At 43.5% G+C, this 22005-nt stretch overlaps 1 protein-coding gene across 1 annotated transcript in view; it reads right to left on the reverse strand.

The window, feature by feature from the left end:
- RAD51B (RAD51 paralog B) overlaps positions 1-22005 on the reverse strand; it is a 385935-nt gene that overhangs the window by 342283 nt on the left and 21647 nt on the right. Inside the window, exons 2-4 of the mRNA XM_063159287.1 lie at positions 5327-5420; positions 3842-3955; positions 2586-2702 (exon numbers count right to left, since the gene is read on the reverse strand). Of these exons, the coding sequence (XP_063015357.1) occupies positions 2586-2702; positions 3842-3955; positions 5327-5410 (315 nt within the window). The 5' untranslated portion in view covers positions 5411-5420. The remainder of the gene's footprint in view (positions 1-2585; positions 2703-3841; positions 3956-5326; positions 5421-22005) is intronic.

The raw sequence follows: 22005 nt of genomic DNA on the forward strand, positions 1-22005 counted from the left end.
ACACTGCATTTGGTGAATTACAGATCAAGAATCAGTAGTTTATGCAATTATCTGTTCCCCAGCCAGTGCACTTAAATTACAAACTATCATATCACCAATATCTGCTACAATTTAATGTGAACCCAAAGCATATACAAAAAGTACAGAGGCAATACACATTCCTTAGACTGTGACTGCCAATGAACCTCACCAGTTTGTTTCTTGTTAAAAAGAGAACTTGAAATGAATGAGGGGAGGGCATCAATCCAGTTTGTGAAATTAAAATGTTTGGACAACTGTGATGATATTTCATAAAAACATTTCTAGTTTCAGCCTTGCCTGGGAGGTGCACTGGACCCAAGATCCATTTCAGTGGCTGACACAGAAGCCAGTTCAGCAGAGATGCTGTAAAAATGTCTGAGGATATGAGCATCACATCCGAGAAAATGAGGGAACCTTGCAGCACAAGGAAGCAAGCCAATGGAGCAAGAAAGCATTTGTATTCCCAAAACCAACAATACTTCATGTCTAATCTGCATTCCTTTAAAGGGCCTTAAAACAGGCTTTCAAGTAATCCACAGTGAAGAATTTTACAGAACTACAACATTTTATTATCGTTACCCCCTGGTTCAGCAAGTGTTTAGAACAATTGAATCCTTCTTGAAATTCCTGTAATAAATTTAAATTCAATGTCTGCAAAAAATTTGTTTGGTTTATTTTATTCCAAATCTGCTCTGAAAAAAACCCACCCAGACAGAGACATGAAAAACATGAAGACCACTTGAGTTTTTTAAAATATATTTTATTAGGCAGAGATAAATTATTTTTCATAAGTTATATACTTATATATATACTTATATATACTTATATATTTTCTCTGGCACATCTGTAGGGTTTGAATGCAAACACAAAGAGCTAAATCTTCATCTACCAGAAGATTAAACTCTTGGATATTCAAAAAAGGATTTTGAATAAATTCCTTTTTTTAGGAATTTATTTCTAAAAAATAAATTCTTCCTCATAAAACTTGGAAAAAAGCTCTGACCACAGAATTTCAGCTATGATTTAATCTTCAATTTAAAACCTAATAGTGGCTTGGAAAAAAAATTATCTGAAACAGTGTAATGCAAATCAAATCCCTCTGGCACTCAAAAAGAAAGGAGATTTGGCAATAGAAGATATGACCACAAGTCTTAATCCCTCTGATCAGGTACTCAAATTCCAAGTTTCCAGTTTTACTGCTGGGTAAAGTAACAGAAAGACAATAATTTAGTCCTAGCAGTCAGGAAGTAAATTCTGCATTCAGCATACTTTTGATGAGAACTTCTGTCAGACTTAAAATATCCGTCTAATTCAAAAATGCCAAAAGACAATCTACTTGTCTGTTATGCTCCAGTGACTTGTAAAAAAGCAAATTAAAATGGTTAAATCCTAAGATCACTCAAATCCAAAAATACAAAAACAAACCTGAAAGTGTTCACAAGCTGCAGTAGAGCATAAAAGCAGCAGAAGCACAGCATCAAACCAGCTGCAGCTGTAAATTGATAGCTTTCCACTAAAATTCCATCTAGCAATCTGATGAACACTCAGAGCTGCCAACCTTTTAAACTACTTTAAATCTCAAGACTCTTGCAAAAAAGCTTCTTAAAACCCCCAGAACCAGGCTTTAAAAGAAAAGATCAGTTTCTGTATGGTCAATGGTTATCTACCTTTTCATTTGCTGAAAAATCCCTAATAGGTGCCCTAATTACTTTCCACACTTAGTACCTAAAAGGCAAATAAAAAGCAATTTTTTTTTTTTTTGGACACACTATTTTATTTTTTCTTGGACACATCTAATCTTTTGAGTTATTCATCACATTTCTGGATCCTACCTAGTGATCTCTGTATTATTTGTGACCAAATAGTTATGTATCAGTCACCAACCAAGCCCAAGGTGCAGGTGGAAGGGCTTGCAGCTCTGGTCTCATCCACTACATGTCTTGTACATATGTCAACATCTCCCTCCCTTGGTGAGATCTCCCACTGTAGAGAACTGCACCAGGCAGGTCCTTTCATTTTTAACCAAAATATCATAGAAAACAAAAGTCACATTCAGAAGCTTTTTCCAGAAGAAAACTTAAAGTGCAATATTGCCTTTCCTGGTGCTGTGCATTCCATGCATGGTGCATATTCCATTGTCTACAAAAAGAAATACTCAGAATCTTTACAAACTAATCTTTAAAAGCCCTCATTATATAAGAGATTCTAGAGCAGAAACTGTTTAGTTTCAACTTAGTCTCGCTTTAACTCTAGTATGTTTTAAGTCACTGTTAGATTTTGTAAGTCATTTCTATCAGGAATCAAAATCAATCTAGCTTGCTTACAGGATGAAAAAAAATTTATTTTCTTCATAGTAAGATTTTCATAACTTCTCATTTTTATTCCTCTACTGTGACAATTTGCCACAGCAGACAAAGAAAAGCACTTGGCAAGACCTGTTCTCATGCAAACATTTTTGTGTGTTTTGTGTTTGAAGCACCTGACACAAGACGGTCCAACCTATCTGTGACTTTCGATTTCTAGGCAGAATGCTCAACTAAAGTAAAATATATTTAACAAATTACCTCTGTGAGGGATCCACAAGGCACTCCACCATGCAGGACTCTATCCAAACTATGAAGTGTGGTGGATAAAAAGGCTGAAGAAGGATTGACAGACTTTCTTAGTTTCATTTCATAAGCCTACAAAAGGAGGGAAAATAGCAAAAGAAAACAAGCAAAGCAGAAAATGCTTTTTTAAATGGAAATAGGAAAATTGTATTTGCTTTTAACAACCTGGTGTGACTTAACATTCAACAATGAGAGAAGTACTGTTATATTCAGCTATAGTCTGCCCTTAGCTCATCACTCCTCCTTGTATTTATATTCCATTTATAGCTCAGAGAGTAAATTTAAGTCTTTTTTCTCTCCCTTACCACAATATTAAATAATAAGCCCTTAATCATGATGTGACAAAAACTGTCTCTGCTCCTATTCAACAAGGTTTGTTTTCAACCTGTAAAATTCCCTGATCAGTGTTCATTACCAATTTACTAGCTTCAAATGCATTCAGTAAAAGTCATACAAATTCTTCTATTACTAATTTGATTGCAGGATATTAGTGAATTTAAAGTCTCACAGAATTACTCCTATGATTACTATGCCAATTACACATTTGGTCATGGATTATTTTTGCAAGGAATAAAAAGGGGGTGCATTGACAGAGGTCAGAACTGTCTGTATCCTCTCAGTTTTAAAAGACTGTATCCTCTCTGTTTTAAAAGACATCTTTTCATATGAATTCAAAAAAGAAAAGAAAATGCTGCCACTGCCTTGCAGACAATGTGTTTCCTTCTTGCACCTTCCCCAGTTAGGCTACTGTAGCCTAAGGCACACAACTCATTAACATGGGTGGAAACAGTCCTTAAGAAGCTATTGTCAGGATCACTTCAATTCTTGGCACCACTTTTATATCTAAACCAAATTTATACCAACATTCTTATTATTTGCTTGTAGTTAAAAAAATTATTTTCTTCACTGCAGGATACATATTGCTATAAGCAATTTCTATAAGCAATTTTTACATGCTGGATTGGCAGAGAGTATGACTTATTTCCCTGCTGCACTCAGAACTGCTGCTGCAAGCCTGAACAATCTCAAGGGGCTATGATACCTAATAAATGTAACTGTATCAACCTAAAGTGCATCAAAGACCTACATTTGAAAATAAAAACATTATGGCATTGTGCAGTAAAACAAGCCTCCCAGCTAAAAAGATGAGCGACAATGTTCAGCTTTTCCAGATATTGTATCAAAAGGAGTACCAACACAAGCACACTTACTGTCTGCATTTTGGGAGCACAAGCTCGGCTGACTTTACAGAGAAGCTTCTGCACCTCATAGTAGCTCTGTCCTGTCACTTTCATTAGCTCCAAGAGGGAAAGACATAAAAAGTCCTGAAAGAGTACAGAGCAATTCAGAGAGCTCAACCTAGAAATCCAGGCTGGGGACTAAACTGATGCAATCCAAAATTAGTGCATATTCCACAGGTTTAGCAACTCTCCCTTCAGATACTTTTACACATTGCTAAGGCCCCCTCTCAGCCGTCTCTTCTGGAGGCTGAACAGGCCCAGCTCCCTCAGCCTTTCCTTGTAGAAGAGATGATTCAATCCCCTCATCATCTTCAAAGCTCTTCACTGGACCTGCTCCGGGAGCTCCATCTCTGTCCTGAGGAGCCCAGAGCTGGGCACAGCACTCCAGGCGAGGCTCTCCAGGGCTGAGCAGAGGGGCAGGATCCCCTCCCTCGACCTGCTGGCCACGCTCTCCCTAGTGCAGCCCAGGGTCCCATGGTCCTTCCTGCCCACCAGGACACACTGCTGGCTCGGGGACAGTTTGCTGCCCACCAGGACCCCCAGCCCAGGATCCCATGGTCCTTCCTGCCCACCAGGACACACTGCTGGCTTGGGGACAGTTTGCTGTCCACCAGGACCCCCAGCCCAGGGTCCCATGGTCCTTCCTGCCCACCAGGACACACTGGTGGCTCGGGGACAGTTTGCTGCCCACCAGGACCCCCAGCCCAGGATCCCATGGTCCTTCCTGCCCACCAGGACACACTGCTGGCTCGGGGACAGTTTGCTGCCCACCAGGACCCCCAGCCCAGGATCCCATGGTCCTTCCTGCCCACCAGGACACACTGCTGGCTCGGGGACAGTTTGCTGCCCACCAGGACCCCCAGCCCAGGATCCCATGGTCCTTCCTGCCCACCAGGACACACTGCTGGCTCGGGGACAGTTTGCTGCCCACCAGGACCCCCAGCCCAGGATCCCATGGTCCTTCCTGCCCACCAGGACACACTGCTGGCTCGGGGACAGTTTGCTGCCCACCAGGACCCCCAGCCCAGGATCCCATGGTCCTTCCTGCCCACCAGGACACACTGCTGGCTCGGGGACAGTTTGCTGCCCACCAGGACCCCCAGCCCTTCTCCACAGAGCTGCTTCTGCAACTTCCCTACCTCCACAGGGACAGTAAGTACATAAAAGTTTAAATGTTTTAGTTAGGCATTCATGATTTTAAAGCTTTATTTTTACAAGGCAGCAGGCCAGATTGAGTCTGAAATGCTCCCTACTTTGTAAAAAGTAAAGATCCCAGTTTAATTAAACTGCCAAAAAGTGAACACAACATGCATTAAAACAACACAGTCGCGCACAAACAAACAAACAAACAAAAAAACCAAAGAAAACCACCAACTTACAAAAAAACAAACCCACTCCCAAACTGCCACCAATCCACAAAAGACCAACCCCTCACAAACAAAATAACTCTTTCACCTGACAGGTGGTGATCTGATAGCGACTCAGTCTTTCACACATTTCCTGAGACAACTGTGCTCTTCTTAGTTTCTTAGCAGCCATGCTTCCCAACCTACAGGGCAGACAGAAAAATGTTTGAAAAATGATTTGAATATGATTGTGTGGACAATTCCACTAACTCCCTGCTACAGAACACATGATGTAATGTGAGACAGATTTCCCATATAAGTCTGTGTCACACTAAATTATATTACCAGTCTGAATACAGATTTTTAATTACATCTCATATTTGACCGTGTATGAGAACATTCCAGTAAGAACAGCAATGTCTATAGGACAGATGTTACTGAGACATAAGCCAGAAATTAGACAGTCATGAGCTGAACAAGAACTCCTCATGCTGTATGGCACTGGCAAGAAAGAATTAACTTTGGATGTCTGAATACGAATTGTAGAGCAATCTCAGTAAGCATTCAGTCCTAGAATATACACTGCTGGAATACAACACCCACTTTTGGTGTGCCAGTAACACTGAATTCTACTGCACAAAATGCTGTCCAGCCCAGTACAATCCAAAGCACACACATACATATGACTGGCCATATCGCTGTGTCACATGTATTATTTAGCCAACATTCCCAGTATTAATTCATACAGACATTGGAGCAAAACAAAGGTTTTTATAACGTAAAACAAAGTAACGTAAGTGCAAATATCGCAAATGTTTGCCATAACAAAAAGCTGCTACAACTTTGCAGATGCACAGGCCTCCACGACTTTACAAGGTGGAAACTTTATTGCCCCATCTACAAAATTCTCCTTAAACAGGAAGGACGCCCAGAGTTCCAGGCTCCCTCCGCCGCATCAGCGAGGGTGCGCCTGCAGCCGGACACCCAGCCCGGCCCCTCGGCCCCCGGCAGCGACAGCCGAGAGAGCGAGAGCCCGCTCCCGCCGCAAACCAGCCTCACCCCGCGCCTGGGGGCGTCCCGCAGCAAAGGCGCCCCAGCCCGGGGCTCTCAGCCGAGCCGAGCCGGGCCGGGCCGGGCCAGCGCCGCTGCGGGAGCGGATCCGCGCTCCCGGCAACTTTTCAAAGGCCCCGCGGCGAGGGCCAAGGGGCGGGGCCGCCGGGCAAGGCCTGCGCTCGCCATTGGCTGCGCGCGAGGCATGCCGGGAGCGGTAGTTCTCGGGGTGGGTGCTTGTGATGGCGGCGGGTTGTGCCCCTCAGTCCCCGCTCAGGGCAGGAAGCTGCTCTCCTTTGCGGAGACTGAGGGTACAGGGGGCTGTTCAGTGTTCCTTCTGCCCGTGAACGTGAGCGGCCCCCCCGGAGACGGGAGCCTTGCACGGCGCTCTTGTACTGTAATGTAGGAATTCCTTCCGTCATCTGCACAACAGCGTCTACAGAACCCGAGAGCCTGCAGCATGGAGCGTGCCATGCACGCGGTCCCTTGTTAGAAAGGAATATTGGAATGACGTCCTTGTCTTCATAGTTAGGGCTCACGGACACCTGGTCTGCTGCCAGTTGTGAGAGAAATGCCCCATGATGTGAATCGTGGAATCAATTCGTTGGAAAGGAGCTCTGGGGTCATGGAGTCCAACCTGCGACGGAACACCACCTTGTCACACCCTGGCTCTGAGTGCCACATCCAGTCTTTCCTTAAACAACTGCAGGGACAGTGACTCCACCACCTCCGCGGGCAGCCCATTCCAACGCCCAATCACTCTTGGTGAAGAATTTCCTCCTAACATCCAACCTAAACCTGTCCTCATATCCTATCGGTTACCTGGGAGAGGAGGGCACACCCCACCTGGCTACAGCCTCTTTTCAGATAGCTGTGGAGAGTGATAAGGCCCCAGCCTCCCTTTTTGCCAGGCCAAACAACCCCAGCTCCCTCAGCTGCTCCCTATTGAACTCAAGAACCTTCACCAGCTTTGTTGCTCTTCTCTGGACACCCTCCCATACTTCCTGAATTGAGGGGTTCAGAACTGAAGCCAGTTCTCAAGATGTGGTTTCACCAATGCCAAATACTGGAAAAGAATAATTTCCCTATTCCTGCTGGTCACCCTGTTCCAAATATAGGGAATTTCTGAATGTAACAGGGAGAAGCAGTCATCAAACGTGACTGGCATGAATGTCTATGGGGTGTGCTTTCCAACTCACTCTAGGTTATACTAGAAAGTATTGAACTTAGTTCTATAAGTTATCTGCATAATCCTTAAAGTACTAAAAAATAACCCAACTGAAGAAAAAATGGACCAAACTACCTTCTGAGAAACTGAGCACTAACTGGGAAATTGAGCACTGGGAACTGCATGGCTGGGCTTTTGTCTATTCTGGAAAACAAATGCCACAGCAAAGCTGCCAAGTACAGAACACTTCAGCCACTCTTCCAAAAGAGTGAACAGCAGAAGCAGCAAGAAGCTATCTCAAAATGCCCAACAAACAGAGTGTCAAAAAAGGTCAGGGAATTCACGTTTCTTTCCTACCTTGAAGGGAGCTTGCATGCTCAGAGAAGTCCAGAGGATGTAAGAAGCTGGGCAGGGAGCCCATACAAAAGCACCTCAGAGCTGTAGTGAAAAGGTACCTGAACAGAGAGAGATGGCATGGAGGAAGAGCTCCTCCTAGTGTAGTCGGCCTTTAAAAGTTGACTTGAAAACTGAATCACATTTGAGAAAAGGTGTCTAAAGAAAGGGAAAAGATGTCTGTGGCTGCAGTTTAGTTTCAATGTAAAAAGAAGGACATGACCATAGTATAACTTGTCATGAACTACAGTTTCCTCCTCAGCACAGGGGTAGCAGAAGCCCTACCTTCCCAGCAGAGGAAAGGGGAGCATTGCCTGGATGACTTTGCTTTCCTCCCACAAACACATCAGGGCTTTCCCTTCACCTGCAGGCCGACAGGCTTCCTCTTCACTTTCTACACAAACGAAATACCTTTATTAAACCAGAGAGCTGTTTTGGAACATTGAGCAAGGGAAGAAAATCTTACCAGCCAACTACTTCAGAAACTTTGTGAGCAAAATCAATACAGCCAGGTGCCTCTCCTGCAAGTTCTTTGAATCTTATTTCTCAGAAGTGTCATGACTGTTCCCCAGTCTACTTCTCAGATATGCAAATACACCTTTAAACCTGCTGTCAAATAACTGTGCATCATCTTCCCCATGTAACTTAAGGGAGAGAACATTCAGAGGATAACCCTAGGTGTGTTCACACATGCTTAGTCACCGTCAGTGTTCTCCAGCAGCAGCACAGCAGGCACATCACAGCTTCCATTTGTTTGACCAGGACAGTAGTCACTGGGGAATCAGGACGCTCTGCAAACTGCTCTGCTCTGTGACCTTGGTCAAGCTCCTTGACAACAGGGTGTCTGTTTTCCATCTCGGCTTTGGTTTTGCCCATTTAGTCTGCAAACAGAGGAAGCAGTGCCAGCCCAATAGACTCATGTGTCGGGCATGATACAGCAAAGAACTGTGCTAGTCTAAGCCTTTTGCTGCTTCTGGAACTGAAAATAAGAAAGGAAAAATAAAGCTAAGAGATGATTACTTTATAAGAACTGAGTTTCACATTAACATAAGAAGGTCATTTAAACTGGCAACACTGGAGGAAGAGTCACAGAAGGGCAGAAGTATAACAGCAACAACAAACGAGATCTCACAGAATCAAAAGGATCTAACATCAAGCACACCAATTAAAATTAAAAAGGATATGGTGATTAGCTGTCTAAGGGGCAAGCAGAAAGGGATAGAGTCTGATTTGAAGGACACATTATGAAATACTTATCAGTTCTTACCCAAATAAATACTCAGTAGTTAATAATTCTGCAAGTCCCTAGAATTTAAAAAATAATGGTAAAATGTTTCCTTTCTGGAATAGATTCCACAGAAAAGTTTCTTCCTCAAACCCAAGACAGTCTTTTGTGAGCATTTTCAGATAATAGTTTGCATTCTGGGACATTTCAGATGATTCATATAATTGCTAACACAGTGTCAGCTCACTGATACTGACTACAATCCTCAGGTTTATTACTCTTTTCCAACTATCAATTCTTTCCTTAAAATTAGCAGTGTTCCCCTGCTCCTGTGAAAATGTGTCCCCAAAGGAGTCTGCTCCAGCAGAATACAGCAACAGTTCTGACTCACAAGGGTAATCCAGATATTCAGAGCAATTCCCCACCTTATGCTTGCTGACTAGTGTCTAATTAGTCTAATATATTCTTATTCCTTGGGGTTACCTACTTGATGCCTACCACACTCTTTAATAGAAAGAAATGACCTGTGAGCTCTGGGGACTGCAAAACACTTATAGAACAGCACATGCTTTCCTGGGATTATGGTCCCAAGAGGTTGCTCAATAACAGCACACAAAGGAACCTCCAATGAATTATTCTGTCTGTGTCTGTCTCCCCAAAGGAGCTGGAAATTTATTTCCAATCCTTTGAGGTTTCCCCATCTCAAAAAAAAAAAAAAAGAAATTAGAAAGATCTCATAAGGAGGCCTGACCCTGGTTGAAAACACTTTATTTTTCATGCTGTCCACACCAGCACAGCTTTAGCAAAGCTACTTCAACTTGAGATTTTGCCAGATGCATCTGCTCCAGGGATGGGCTGGGGGAAAGGAAACTGCCATTCTGTTTTTTCTAGAAGCTGCTCAGCACTGTTGCCATTGGCTATAATAAATTAAGAACAACAGAGCCCTGAAAAAGTAACCCATCTTTTCATTTTGTGTTATTCTTCCCACTATGTCCCAGTCATCTGAACCATCTGTGGACCAGATAAATGCTTCTCCCCAAGCAATTAACCTTTTTCCTCCTGCTCAGGAAGGATTAAACCCAACTAATAATGAATCCTCCTCAGGTATTAGTACAGATCTGTCTGACCACACACCTTTACACCCAGGAAAAAGAAGATTTTTTTCCTCAGGACAGGCAGAAGGCATCTCTCTGTTTTCTGCCTATTCACCCATGCTGCTGTGAATCCAGAATTATCCATAACCTCCAAAACTATTTCAGAAATATTCAATAGCAACGTTTCCAATGTAGCTCCATTTTTTTGAAAGGGAGCATCTGTACCTCCTACCCTTTTTACAAAAAAGCAGACCGGCCACATTCACTGCTATTGCAGCACAAGGGCAGCCCCACCTGCATGTTACAGCTTTGAAAAACTCATCTGCATTTGCTTTTTGCCCAAACTACAACAAACAAATTGAGAGACTTCAGGGATTATTCCACTTTTAGCCTGTACTCATCTAAGAAGATTACCCACCAAGATCAGCTTCCTACTTCATTTAGCTTTTTCTGGTTAAAGGGACAGGAGGAGTCATTCAAGTCTTTGGAGTTTTTATATTTCCCTGTTAAGTTTCTGTTAGATGAGAAGGCCATAAACTGATACAACAGCACCATAATAGTCTATGTGAAGTTGCTGTTACAGAGCAGATCTTTGCCTGCACATGCTGAACCAAATTTACCCTACATAAAACAAACCTGACATCCTCCTGCCTTTCAGCACCCTGTGCCTTACCAGCACCCCTTTTTTCCTGCCTTGTCCTGACCTTCTGCTTACTGAAGTTGCTGTGGTTGTCCCAGTAGTGATGTCTGCATTCACCCGTCCTTGCTATTCTCAATACAGATTTTCCTGCATTTTTTCGTGAGATGGTAAGATAGACAAAGAAGTGACAAATTTCACAGCACGGGCCTTTAGGAGCATTGTGATCCTTCACAGCATCCAGCCTCTATTGAGAAGCTGCAATGAGACTAGAAAAATCAAAGTAATGATTTTTCACAGTGACCAGTAGTGAAAGTGCACTGTGTATCCCTCGTCATCACACTCGGAGTCAGACACCATGAAATTAGCATGATGATGCCTGGTTTTAGCAATTAGGGGAGGACATCTGTTGCTTTCAGGTACAGCCCTCACTCCATCTGTAGAGTTCTTCAGTGGAGAAAAGAGACAACAGGAACCAGTGGACTTGACTGAGAGATGAGCTTTTTTGCTTAGACACCAGGAGAGAAGAATAGATCTCAGAAACTCATCTCTGTGCAGTTGTCAGAAATGGGGGGAAATGAGTCTTCACTTTGTGATGTTACAGATTACTTGCTCTGATAACCCAGCAGCTGATGTCAACCCAGTAGCTCTTATTTCAAACAACAAACACACAAACCTGGAAAGCAAACAAAGCCTGGAACTTATCATTCCTTTAATTGTTTCAGTCTGGGGCCTTTGGCTTTTGCATGGTTTTCATTCTACTTATTTTTAAAGCAATGAATGAGATCCCTATGGCTGGAACTACAAAGGAAACTGCTCCAGACATCCTGACCATTCTCCCCTAGAAGATGCTTTTGAAGTGTTTCCAAAGCTGGCCAGGTGGCCTGGAAGACAGAACACACCACCAATCCTGGGCAGAGAAAGCAGAAGAATGTCTCCACTGCCACAGTATTTGTGCTTGACAGGTTTCTGCCTGCCTGCCTGTGAAAGAATGAGACATCTTCACACTCTGCAATTGGATGTTACTCATGCTCACACACACCTACAAGGAACTCAGCAGTCTCAAACAGACAGAGATCCAGTGTCCTGTGTCTTAGCAGTGTTGGAGAACAGATGGAAGATATCTCTTAGTGGATAATTACAGAAGATTTAACCACAGAGGAAAGAAGAGATCAGGTTAATTCTGTAGTGATTATTTTTTTACCTTGAAGCATGGTATTTCAATAATTTATGCAAATATCACCCCAGTACTCCAACACCACGAATTCAATTACTATGGAGACTAGCCAGGCAAGAATGTTTGTCACTCAGTGTTTGGGTACAATGCTATAGCTGAGACCACATCATCCTCACCCTGCACTGACTGCCCAGGACAAATTGATTTTTCAGAGCCATAGCTATTTTTTAAATAAATCACTGGAGCAAATTGTATTAAATTAACTATGCAGGAAATTAAGCCTATACTTAATTGAAGTAAAATAGGACATTTGTACAGCAAGGAGCTGAATGCATGATTAGCTGTTTTACTGAGCCAGAGTCCTATTAATTGTCTCATACCCAAACTTTTGTTTTAGTAGTCTTTAGGATAGAGGCTTATGAATCTGCATGAAGCATCAGAGTCCAATCCAGTTCAGCCACTGAAGGAATATTATCCTGGACCTCAGTTTTCACACCAAAGAGGAAATGGGTATGAAATGAGAGCACTCTCAGCCTCGCAAAATAAAATGCACCATAAGGAAAGGTGCCACTGAGCTGACAGAAGATGGAGACATCCTGCCTTCATCACTGACTTTCATCAGCTGTGCTGTCATGGCATCAGCAGGGACAGGTGTACCCTGGGCTGTGTGACCCAAGAGCCATATGGTGCCAAAATTCAAGTGGCTCTGGTTCAGCTTCCACTGGGAGCTGCGTGTTTCCCTGACCTCGCAGTGGGAACTCGCCAACAAAGGCCAAATGATTTTTTAAAGCCTCCGATTTGAGCTGGCTTCATTTTAGGGCTTTCAGCATGAAATACCTTCCTCCCCAGGGGTGTACAGCTGACATACTTCTAACTGGAGCCATCTGAAGAGAATCAGGAGAGAAAAGTCCCAGAGTGGTAAAACTTGAGTCACTTTAAATGTATAGTCACTTTTCAAATATCTCAGCTTGAATGATAAGATCAGGAATATAGACAAGTCATCACAGCTGGAGAATAGGAAGATGAGTAAGATGACTTGTTTGTCTTAACTCTCAGTGTTATGTTTAAAATATTTCAGTTTTTAAATATATCACCTGACTTCCTTCCTACATTGGTGAGGATTCAGAATGAGGTCAGTGTAGTGAATGAAGTTACAGTAAATCAGGCTAAGAACAGAAGCAGAGGTTTGGTATTAAAAACATGGACCATAAACACAGTTTTGATTGTTTCTTTCTCTTTGCCTTTAATCTCACTGGGACAAAAAGAAGCCAGGAGGATGAATGAATGTCAGATGTGAAGAAAATCTTTTGAGCTTTCAATTTCCAATTATAAACCAGGACTAGAATAGTAAAAAGCAGCAAAGGTCAGAAATGAGATAGAGTGGGAAAAAAAGCAGCATTCACCCTCTTATTCCAGAGATAATGGTTTCAATCTGCTGTGTATGAAAAGAGACACTGGGAGAGAAAATCCAGAAAGAGCAGAATGTTTTACAGGGTGAGAGAAGGATACTTTTAATTGTACTAGACCTATGCATGGTTTGCTGTGAAGTTTTGTAGCTGTAATTCTGCCATCCTACACCACAGTCTTGTATCTAAACCACAGAGAGAGTGCCCAGGCCCTGCTTCGCCATCTGGGAAGAGTCAGAAGATGAAGAACAATTCTGGAGCCATCCAGAAACCAAGACTTCTGTGTCCATCCCAGCATACCCAAGAAGGGCAGATGTTTGGTTTCTGTTAGATTAAACTTTTGGCTGGAGATTAAGCTTTGCTGTGGGTTAGCTGCTGATCCTTACTGGATAGTTTGCCTTTCTATCTGCCAAAAATGCCTAGAGTAACACACTGGCTTTTTTTGTGTTCTCTGTCAACAATTGAAATAAACACATAATATCAAAAACTATGTATTTTAAATGAAAAGAAAAAAAATAGGTTGGTATGGACAGGAATTCTCAGAGTCTTTCCTCCCCACAGCTAATTCTCTCTGCTTACAAGAGCCTCAATTCCTCCTTCTGCCTGTTCAAAACTTGAATAAAAAAGGAAATTGCTGACACCAATTCAGCCACAAAAGTGTGGATGTTGAGGGAATCCAAGAAAAGCAAGCCTTTCTTCTGTACTCCAAGGTGGGAAGACTGATGACTTTGTAAAACGAAATTTATTATCTACATTCCACCTCAGATATACTTCCTGACATTTATAATTTCTTGCACCATTGACCTCTGTGCATGAGGGTAGGGGGAACATAGTGGGGCAGTTCATGTTTTCAGGCCAGCAGCCCTGCAAAGCCACACTGATGCCCTATACAGCTCTACAGGTTTTGGAGGGCACTTGCTAAAACCAGTTCCTTTCTCTTTTCCTTTCTCTGCCGATTTCAGTACTTGAGGTAAATCCTGGTTTCCTTGGTTAATGTCCTTTCTTTACTAAAACATGGGCATTTGAAGCAGCTTTGTCTGAGGCAGCCTGTCTGAGGCAGGATTTAGTAATAAGTGAGGTCCATGTTCCCTTTGGTTCTTATCCAGTACTAATGATTTCCCCATTCAGTAAGCATAAAACATTCCCTCTTTGATTTGGTAGCATTTTTCACAGAGCCTGCAAGCATGAGACACAGAATAACAAAGAAATTAGTCCAGACTAAGGATACTACCTTTTCCTTTTTTTTCAGGAACCAGCTGTAGGCAGGCCCATGTCTGTGCTGGTGCATGCTTTTGTCTTGCAAGCAACTGGGCTGCACAGGCACTCCTTGTTGGGAGTGAACAGCTCCAGCACCTGCCAGAACCTGCCTAAGTAGCACCTGCCTGTGCTGGGCCAGGCTGGTCCCAGAGACCACTGAGCACCCTGGCTATGAGCTTGCACCCTGGAGTGCCTCTATCTGCAATTGAGTTGTACTGACACTTGCAGATATTTCAGAACTGGATTTTAGACGGGCTGGTGTCAAGGTTTGGATTGCAAAATCTCATGTCAGTTCTTACTCTAGTAGGGCTTCCTCAGTCTTAATCCTTCCATGTACAAAGCAGATAAATTAACAGTCATGCAGGATTGGGAGTAGGAGGAGGGAGCTTCTTTGTAAAACCTCATTAAAACATCTCTGTCTTGTCAGTGTGTACAGTGAGAACCCCATGAGGGCTTTCATTGCATCTTTGGACATAATTGTCTCCCTTGCATGGTCTTCTGAGCCGGCCAGCTAATGATTTCCTTGGCCAAGATATCTGCATTTCAAAAACACCATACTGTGACAAAGTGCCCGTTTCTGCCCGCCTTTACAGAAGCAGACAGTTTTCCCACACAGAAATAATCTTTTAACAGTTCAATGAGTAACTGCTGCTCCTCTGCTCAGGCTCAGCCCCAATACTTGGTCTGCAAGGTGGAGCAGCAATGGGGATATTTGATCAATGCTATTGTTATAATAAAAGCTGTCCCTGACAGAGCTGTAGGTAAAATATCTCTTGGGAGCAGCATTTCCTGCTGACTCCATATAGAAGGCTTGGCAGAATGCCCTGTGCTTTTCAGATATTTTTTGCTGGTAAAAGAAAAATCCTTCTGCAGGGCTGTAGAGCCAGCCCCCTAAATCCCTTGACCCTGACTGTGTAATCTCCCTGGAGACTCAATGCACATGAAGAAACATAATCTTCTTGAAGCATCTGCTGTCTGTATTGTGTTAAACTATGACCAGGATGCAACTGTCAAATCTCCAGCTCACTCCTTGCAGAATCCTTTACAGGGCAATAAAAAAAGCAATCTCTCTCCATTGCTTTAAGAAGGGGTATTTTATCGTGGCTGCAGCCTGAGAGGTTTCTGTATCCAGCAGACATTTCTCATGCTTTGTGTTGCAGGGAGGTAACAGCACACAACAGATGGGAGACGGGGCGGTTTCGCGAGGTCACGGTCACTGCACCCCGTGCGAATCTCTGCCCACCGGGACCTCGTGGCACACGAGCTGTGCTGGGCAAGCCGGGAAGAGCTTTCCTGCCTGCCCAGTGACAACTGGCAGGGAGACCTGGGAGGACAGTCCTGGCAAATGGATCAGTCTGACAGATCAGCTTTCCTGCTGGGCCTGAAAGGGAAGGAGAAACGTTTCTTTTCATAGAAGACACAGAGAAAAGGAGTGTCTCCTGTTTTTTAGATTTCTTTATATATTTTTCTGAGCCAGTTGAGGACTTGGTCTCTGCTCTGAAGACATAGGTGTAGGGAGCAGAAAAAGAGTGCTTTAAATATAGAACTAACAAGGAAAGAACAATCAATATGGCCTGCCAATGATCTGCTCTTGTTTCAGTTTGCTGTATTTTTTTTCGACACTGTAAACTCATCTCCTTGACATCTGCCCTGCCCTTGCTCTCAGTCTCGGTCTTCCCTTCCCCCACTTCTCCCTTTAATGCTGGTGTCCTCATTTCCCCTTTTGTACATATGACCCTTTCACTATGCAGGGATTAGTATCTCACTCATAAATATGTGAAATAGATACACAGCTGATTTAATTTGCTGGGTTTTCCAGGGCTAGCAAGACAGACTGGCATGAGGAGAAGGGTATTTTCTAGCAGGTCAGCTGAAGAAAACATCTTGGGTGCAGGATGACTGATGTGAAACACCAGCACCAGTCCAGGAGGGAGACCTCAGGGTGCAGGGAGAAGGTAGTAAAACATAAAGGCTAGGCAAATATGGAAGAGCAGAAGACAAAATCAAAGATGTCTCTGCTTCTCCCATTTGTTATGTATCTTCCAGGGAGAAAAGTGGGGGACATGAGAAGAAAAATGGGGCCAGAAATCCACCCTGATTGCAGTGGTTAGAGTTGTTGGTAACTCATTCAGGAAGAGATGCCAGAGGAGCCAAGAATAATGCTGGTCTAGTGAGAGGGCAAGCTAGGAGGGAGGCAGAGGTCTGGGACATGGGGAGGAGATGGCAGTAAAAGCTGTGTAACTGGATGGGGGTGCCCAGACTGGGGACACAGCTAATCTGAACAGGGATTCCTGATCTGAACAGCGATTCCTGAGGAGGGGGAGAGGGGCTGTGAGGAGGTGACAACAAAGAGCTGGAGATAACAACGATGTGAAGCCCCAGCCAAGAAAAAATTGTCAAGTGGCAAGGATTAAGTCACGAGATACAAAACAGAAAATAGAGATGAACACTATAGCCCTAACAGGCAATAAGACCTTGCCAGGAGGCAGCTAGTGGGGCAAAGAGGAAGGACAGGATGGGCAATGGAAGATAAAGCAGAGAAATAAGGTTTAATGAACCTAAAGTTTAATGAACCTTTAATGACAGCAGTCAAGGCCAGGCTTGGTGCTGGCTTTGCCAGCAGCCGTAAGGTTGCAGGCAGCCTTGCTGTAACACCCCAAGCTTCATGCTGGGTGCATGCCCAGAGGTCAGTGGCCAGGACAACTGCAGCCTGTGCTGTTGTTTGGAGATGTTTGTGCTACTTTCAGCAGTCATGTAGCACAAAGCCCTACCATAAGCAAACTGCTGGGGGCCATGCTGCCCTTACTGCAAGATCAAAGGACAGCTGTGCTTTGTCATCACACTTGTCAACCAAAGTATCATTATCATTACCATGCTAACTCCAATCAGGCCCTGCTGAAGAGCCAGTTCACCATCATTAAAAAGCTGTTTTGCTAGAGAATGCCAGCATCTGGCTAAGGTGGACACCTATGTGTCATCTGAAGAGGAGTTGCACTGAGGCTTCCAGTGTGCCACAAGCCATTCTCCACTCTGGTGTTGCTGGCATGCTCAAATCTTTATCAGGGATTTGCCTTCCTGGATGGAAACCCGCTTTTCTGGATGGAAGGGGTCAACAGAGGTACCTCTTGGACATTTTGGTTAAGCCCTTTCATTGGTGGAACAGAGCTGGGATGTTTACTCTTATCCTTGAAAATTTCAAGGAACTTTTTTTAATGCTCACCCTCTCTGATAACTTAGCACTTACAGATCCAGTTAGGGACATGCTTACATCAATGTGACAACAAAGGCACAAGGCCTGGCCTGGACAATTTGCAATGTGACTGAGATTGGAGACAGCAGACAGACAGACAGATCCAGCAGCCAAAAGATGGAGCCGCAGAAGAACAGGATGTCTAGGATCAACATTGCAGCTGGGTGGGAGTACTTTTGGTTGATGCCTTAGCTGAGAAACAGAAGTGGATGGGATGGGTTTGACTCAGCAGGATCCACAGTGCTCTCCTGAGCAATAGTAGAGTGCATACAGACTGGAAGCCAAACCCTAGCAAAGGAACTAGAAGGTCCCCAAGTGATAACTTTTTATAAAGATGATAGTATGGTATATAAAGAGGATAGTACGGTATGTTTGCCTTAATCTGATTGAAACGCCGTATGTTAAACATGTTTGAAAAACCTAGGCCTAACTTCCCTCTCTGAGCTCGCTGCTCATCAATTAGGTCTTTCATCCACTGATACGTGTAACTGAGGCCATACCAAAGCACACAGACATGCAGCTTGCAAGGTTAAGAACATCCAACTTAGATCTTAACCTTCTTCATATGTATGTGGGCTTCATTTTGGATATTCTCTGGATTTCATCTGCTCAAGAAAGTGGCAGTGAGTGGGCAGCAAAATGGGGGATGGCTCTTCTTTGCTGGTAGAATTTACAATGCATGTATGCCATCAGCTATGTTTGTGCATCTAAAGACACTCACTGTATGTACACACATCCATATGAAGGATGAGGTGAAATTATTAATTAGTCCACATTCAGTGAAACTCAAAGAGATTGACCAGAGAAGCTTTTTGCTGAATTTAGCCATGAAAACCTATTGTGTACCATTGTGAGGAAGGTAGAGCAAACACACTGAACAGTAATTTCATACTTCCTGCTGTACTTGTGCCTGAAGGCAAGTGTGTAAAATGTTTTCTGCTTTTCAAAGCACTGACAACTGCAGCTGTTGGGGGCTTCAATGGAAGGTACAGCTCATGAGCAAATATTTAACACAGCATTTTTGTTCAGCTGCCAAAGGTGGGGTTCAGACTTGGGGTAGGGGAGCTTGGGTATCTCTCACTGCAGCATGGGTTTACAGTGGAGATAAAGCATGGAAAAGGATGGGATACCCCAGAGGAGCTGCTGGAGAAAGGGAAGCAGTAGAAAGAGCTGTGGTATCAGATGAGTGGTCTGACAACAGAAACAGCATCACAGATAAGCTCTGCAGTAACTGCAACACGAGCTGATAGAGCAGATGGTCACCTCAGTTTAGCCTTTAACATAGCTTGTTGCCCCTAGCAATATTTACCCAAAAGTACTCTACTGATGGAGATGGGATTATGTAGCAGACAGAGGGAATCAGTCCTATTTTATACAAGACACTGGGCTGCCTATCAGCTCTGACAGTCCCTTCATGTGCTGGCTTTCACTTGGGCAGACAGGGCAATGTCATGATATGCACAACCACTTCTGGGACAGTTTCACATGCTGGAAACCAGGTAGCACTTCCCCGGTTTCCCAACTTTGTCAGAATATTATTACCTCACTCCACAAATCTGGAAACTTGATTAAGAGGTAGTGTTGAACTCCCTTTTCTCTCCCTGAAATGACCTTTTGGGAACTGTCAGGACAGTTTTCATCAGCTCTTGATCAGTGCTATTTGGGGTTAATTCTGAACAATTTCAGTAATTCTTCAGAAGCAAGAATTATTTCATTAGTTTGTGAAAAGCACTTCAAAGATCCTTCAGTGAAATGTGAAAATACTTTTATTCTCATTCTCAAAGTACTAAGGTAAAGAACCGCACTGAAATAGCAATATAGAAATGTTGCAAAGGTGATTAACTACAGTGGAAAGCAACATTCTTCACTGGAAAGTGTCCCATATTTGAAAGGCCAGACATCTTTAAGCATATGCATATCTCACCTATTTAATGAATATTGTCTCAACTGCATGTTTATGTATTTTTATTAAAGAGAAGGTATTTTTGTTAAAGGTATTTTTATTTATGTTAATAGGTATTTTTATTAAAGAGAAAATTGCTTGTGCTTCCTCCTCTTTCTTCTGCATTATAGCATTAAAGCAGGATCACATGCCAAACAACAGTATAAACAAGCAGCATCACCAGATACTTAAGGGTCTTTAGCTCCTAAATTGACTAAAGCATAAATACAAACTGACGTCAAACATTTGGGATTACCGTTTTAAAATTGCTGTTTTCTGAGGAACTAATGAAGGCCATTCATATCAGAAAATTCAGTGCTTACAGTAGGAGGAGTGAGCTGCCCAGACTCCAGAGTAAGGAGTCAAAGAAATGGTCTGCATCTCTTAGAATAAAAACTACCAATTTGCTTTAGACCTATGAGAATTGCCAGATACAGAGAATATAAAGAGATTCTTTCAACCTAACTGTTGAAGATTTGGGAGTGTCACCATCAGTCCTTGCTCTGCCCACCATTATCAGCAGTGTTTTTATCATCCCCAGCTACTCATCACAGTCCTTGTACGATGGAAGCCCATGCTGGCTGCGGACTGGAGCTGCACAGCACACCCCGTGCAATGCAGAGTGCAGCTGTGTGATGACACTGACCTGCTCCAGAGCCGTAAAAAGTCACCTTCCACATTTGGTCTTCAGGGTCTTAATTAAACAGCTGAAATCTTAAACAAGTAAGAGCACAAATAAGATAAGCAGCAGTGATGAAGCTTATATAGGATCTCTTTCTCCCTCTTAAGCATGGAATTAAGAGTACATTTTATAAGGCAAAATGAATTCCTGAGTAGGCGTTGCTACTATTTCAGGTCCTGAAGTGGTATAGCCAAATGGCAGCACACTGTGAGTGTGTCTACTCTGCTTCTCAACATGATTAACTCAGCAGGATGGAGAACAGCACTATATGGCTCTTAAGACCTATATTGGCTTAATGAGCATTAGCTTGCACATCCCAAGGTGACATATTTTTCCACAAAGTTGTAAGCTGGGAATCACATAGAGAGAAAGAGGACTGGAGATTTTGAACACTCCTTCTAGTTCAGAGTAAGTCAAGCAATCATATACTTTGGGGCAAGCAAACATTTGTGTTTGCACAAGTAGGGAAGATTGCAGTGGGAAAGCACAACTTTATATTTGAAGATGTGGTGCCTTTGAACACAAACTGACCAGTGCATCCCCAGCACCTTTTCCTTCCACATCTGTGCTGGTTGCCCAGGGGCCAAAAGTAGAGCAGGTTCTGGGGGCACTGCCTGATCTGTAACTTACCCTCTTGTTCACAAAGCTTTGACCCGTGGCCAAACCCTTGATGGAGCAAAGCCGTGCCATCCTGGAAGATAAGCTACTACATACACATGGTACAAATTCACTGTGAGGTCTATGGAAGCCTTGCTTATGTTGAGCCTGAAGTTCAGAGCCCTACAGCTCCTAAAATCAAAGCTGCTGTTCCCAATCGGAGACAGACCTGTGTTAGCATAAAACCTTGGGTGGTACCAAGGCCCCTGAGCAGCTGCAGAGCCTGCTCCATTCTCTGGGACAGAAGGTGGAAGGAAGGGAATGTCCCTTCCTCAGCAGCTCAGGACACTCCAGGAGGAGTAAGAGAAGACAGGTTCAAAGGGAGGCCATTTTCCAAACAAGGACAATGCTCATCTGGTCTCACCAGCTCTGTGACCCAAAGTGGTCTTTAGGTGCCAAAGCAGCTGGGTAAGGTGACACACATTACTAAGAGCTCCTGGTTTGGTAAGAGGCCACATAAGAAGAAAAATTTCCTTCTACAACAGGGCATGGACAGAGGGATTTGGCAGCTGCCAGTGTGCAGGAAGGAAGGGGAAAAGAGTATTCTCCCCCTCAGGTGGTTCAGCTGCACTTTGCAGGCAGAAGTGGAGGAAAAGAGGTCAGGTCTGCAAGCCTCCCCTTGAATACAGGGCAGATTGCATGTATGCAGGGCCTCAGATAAATTAAAATAGAAAAACATTTGGTTTCAGTTCACATCTTGGTTGTGGTTCATGTTTTATTTACAGAAAGGGCAGAAGTTTCCACGAGTGAAGAAATCCCCTTTCTTTCTCTGCAGGTTTTACAAAACCAGTCAGCAGCAGAGCTATGCTAAACTCAGGACTTCAGTCACCTGCTTCCTAATTCTCAAAGC

This window comes from Melospiza melodia, chromosome 6 (assembly GCF_035770615.1).
Source record: "Melospiza melodia melodia isolate bMelMel2 chromosome 6, bMelMel2.pri, whole genome shotgun sequence".
NCBI lineage: Eukaryota > Metazoa > Chordata > Aves > Passeriformes > Passerellidae > Melospiza > Melospiza melodia.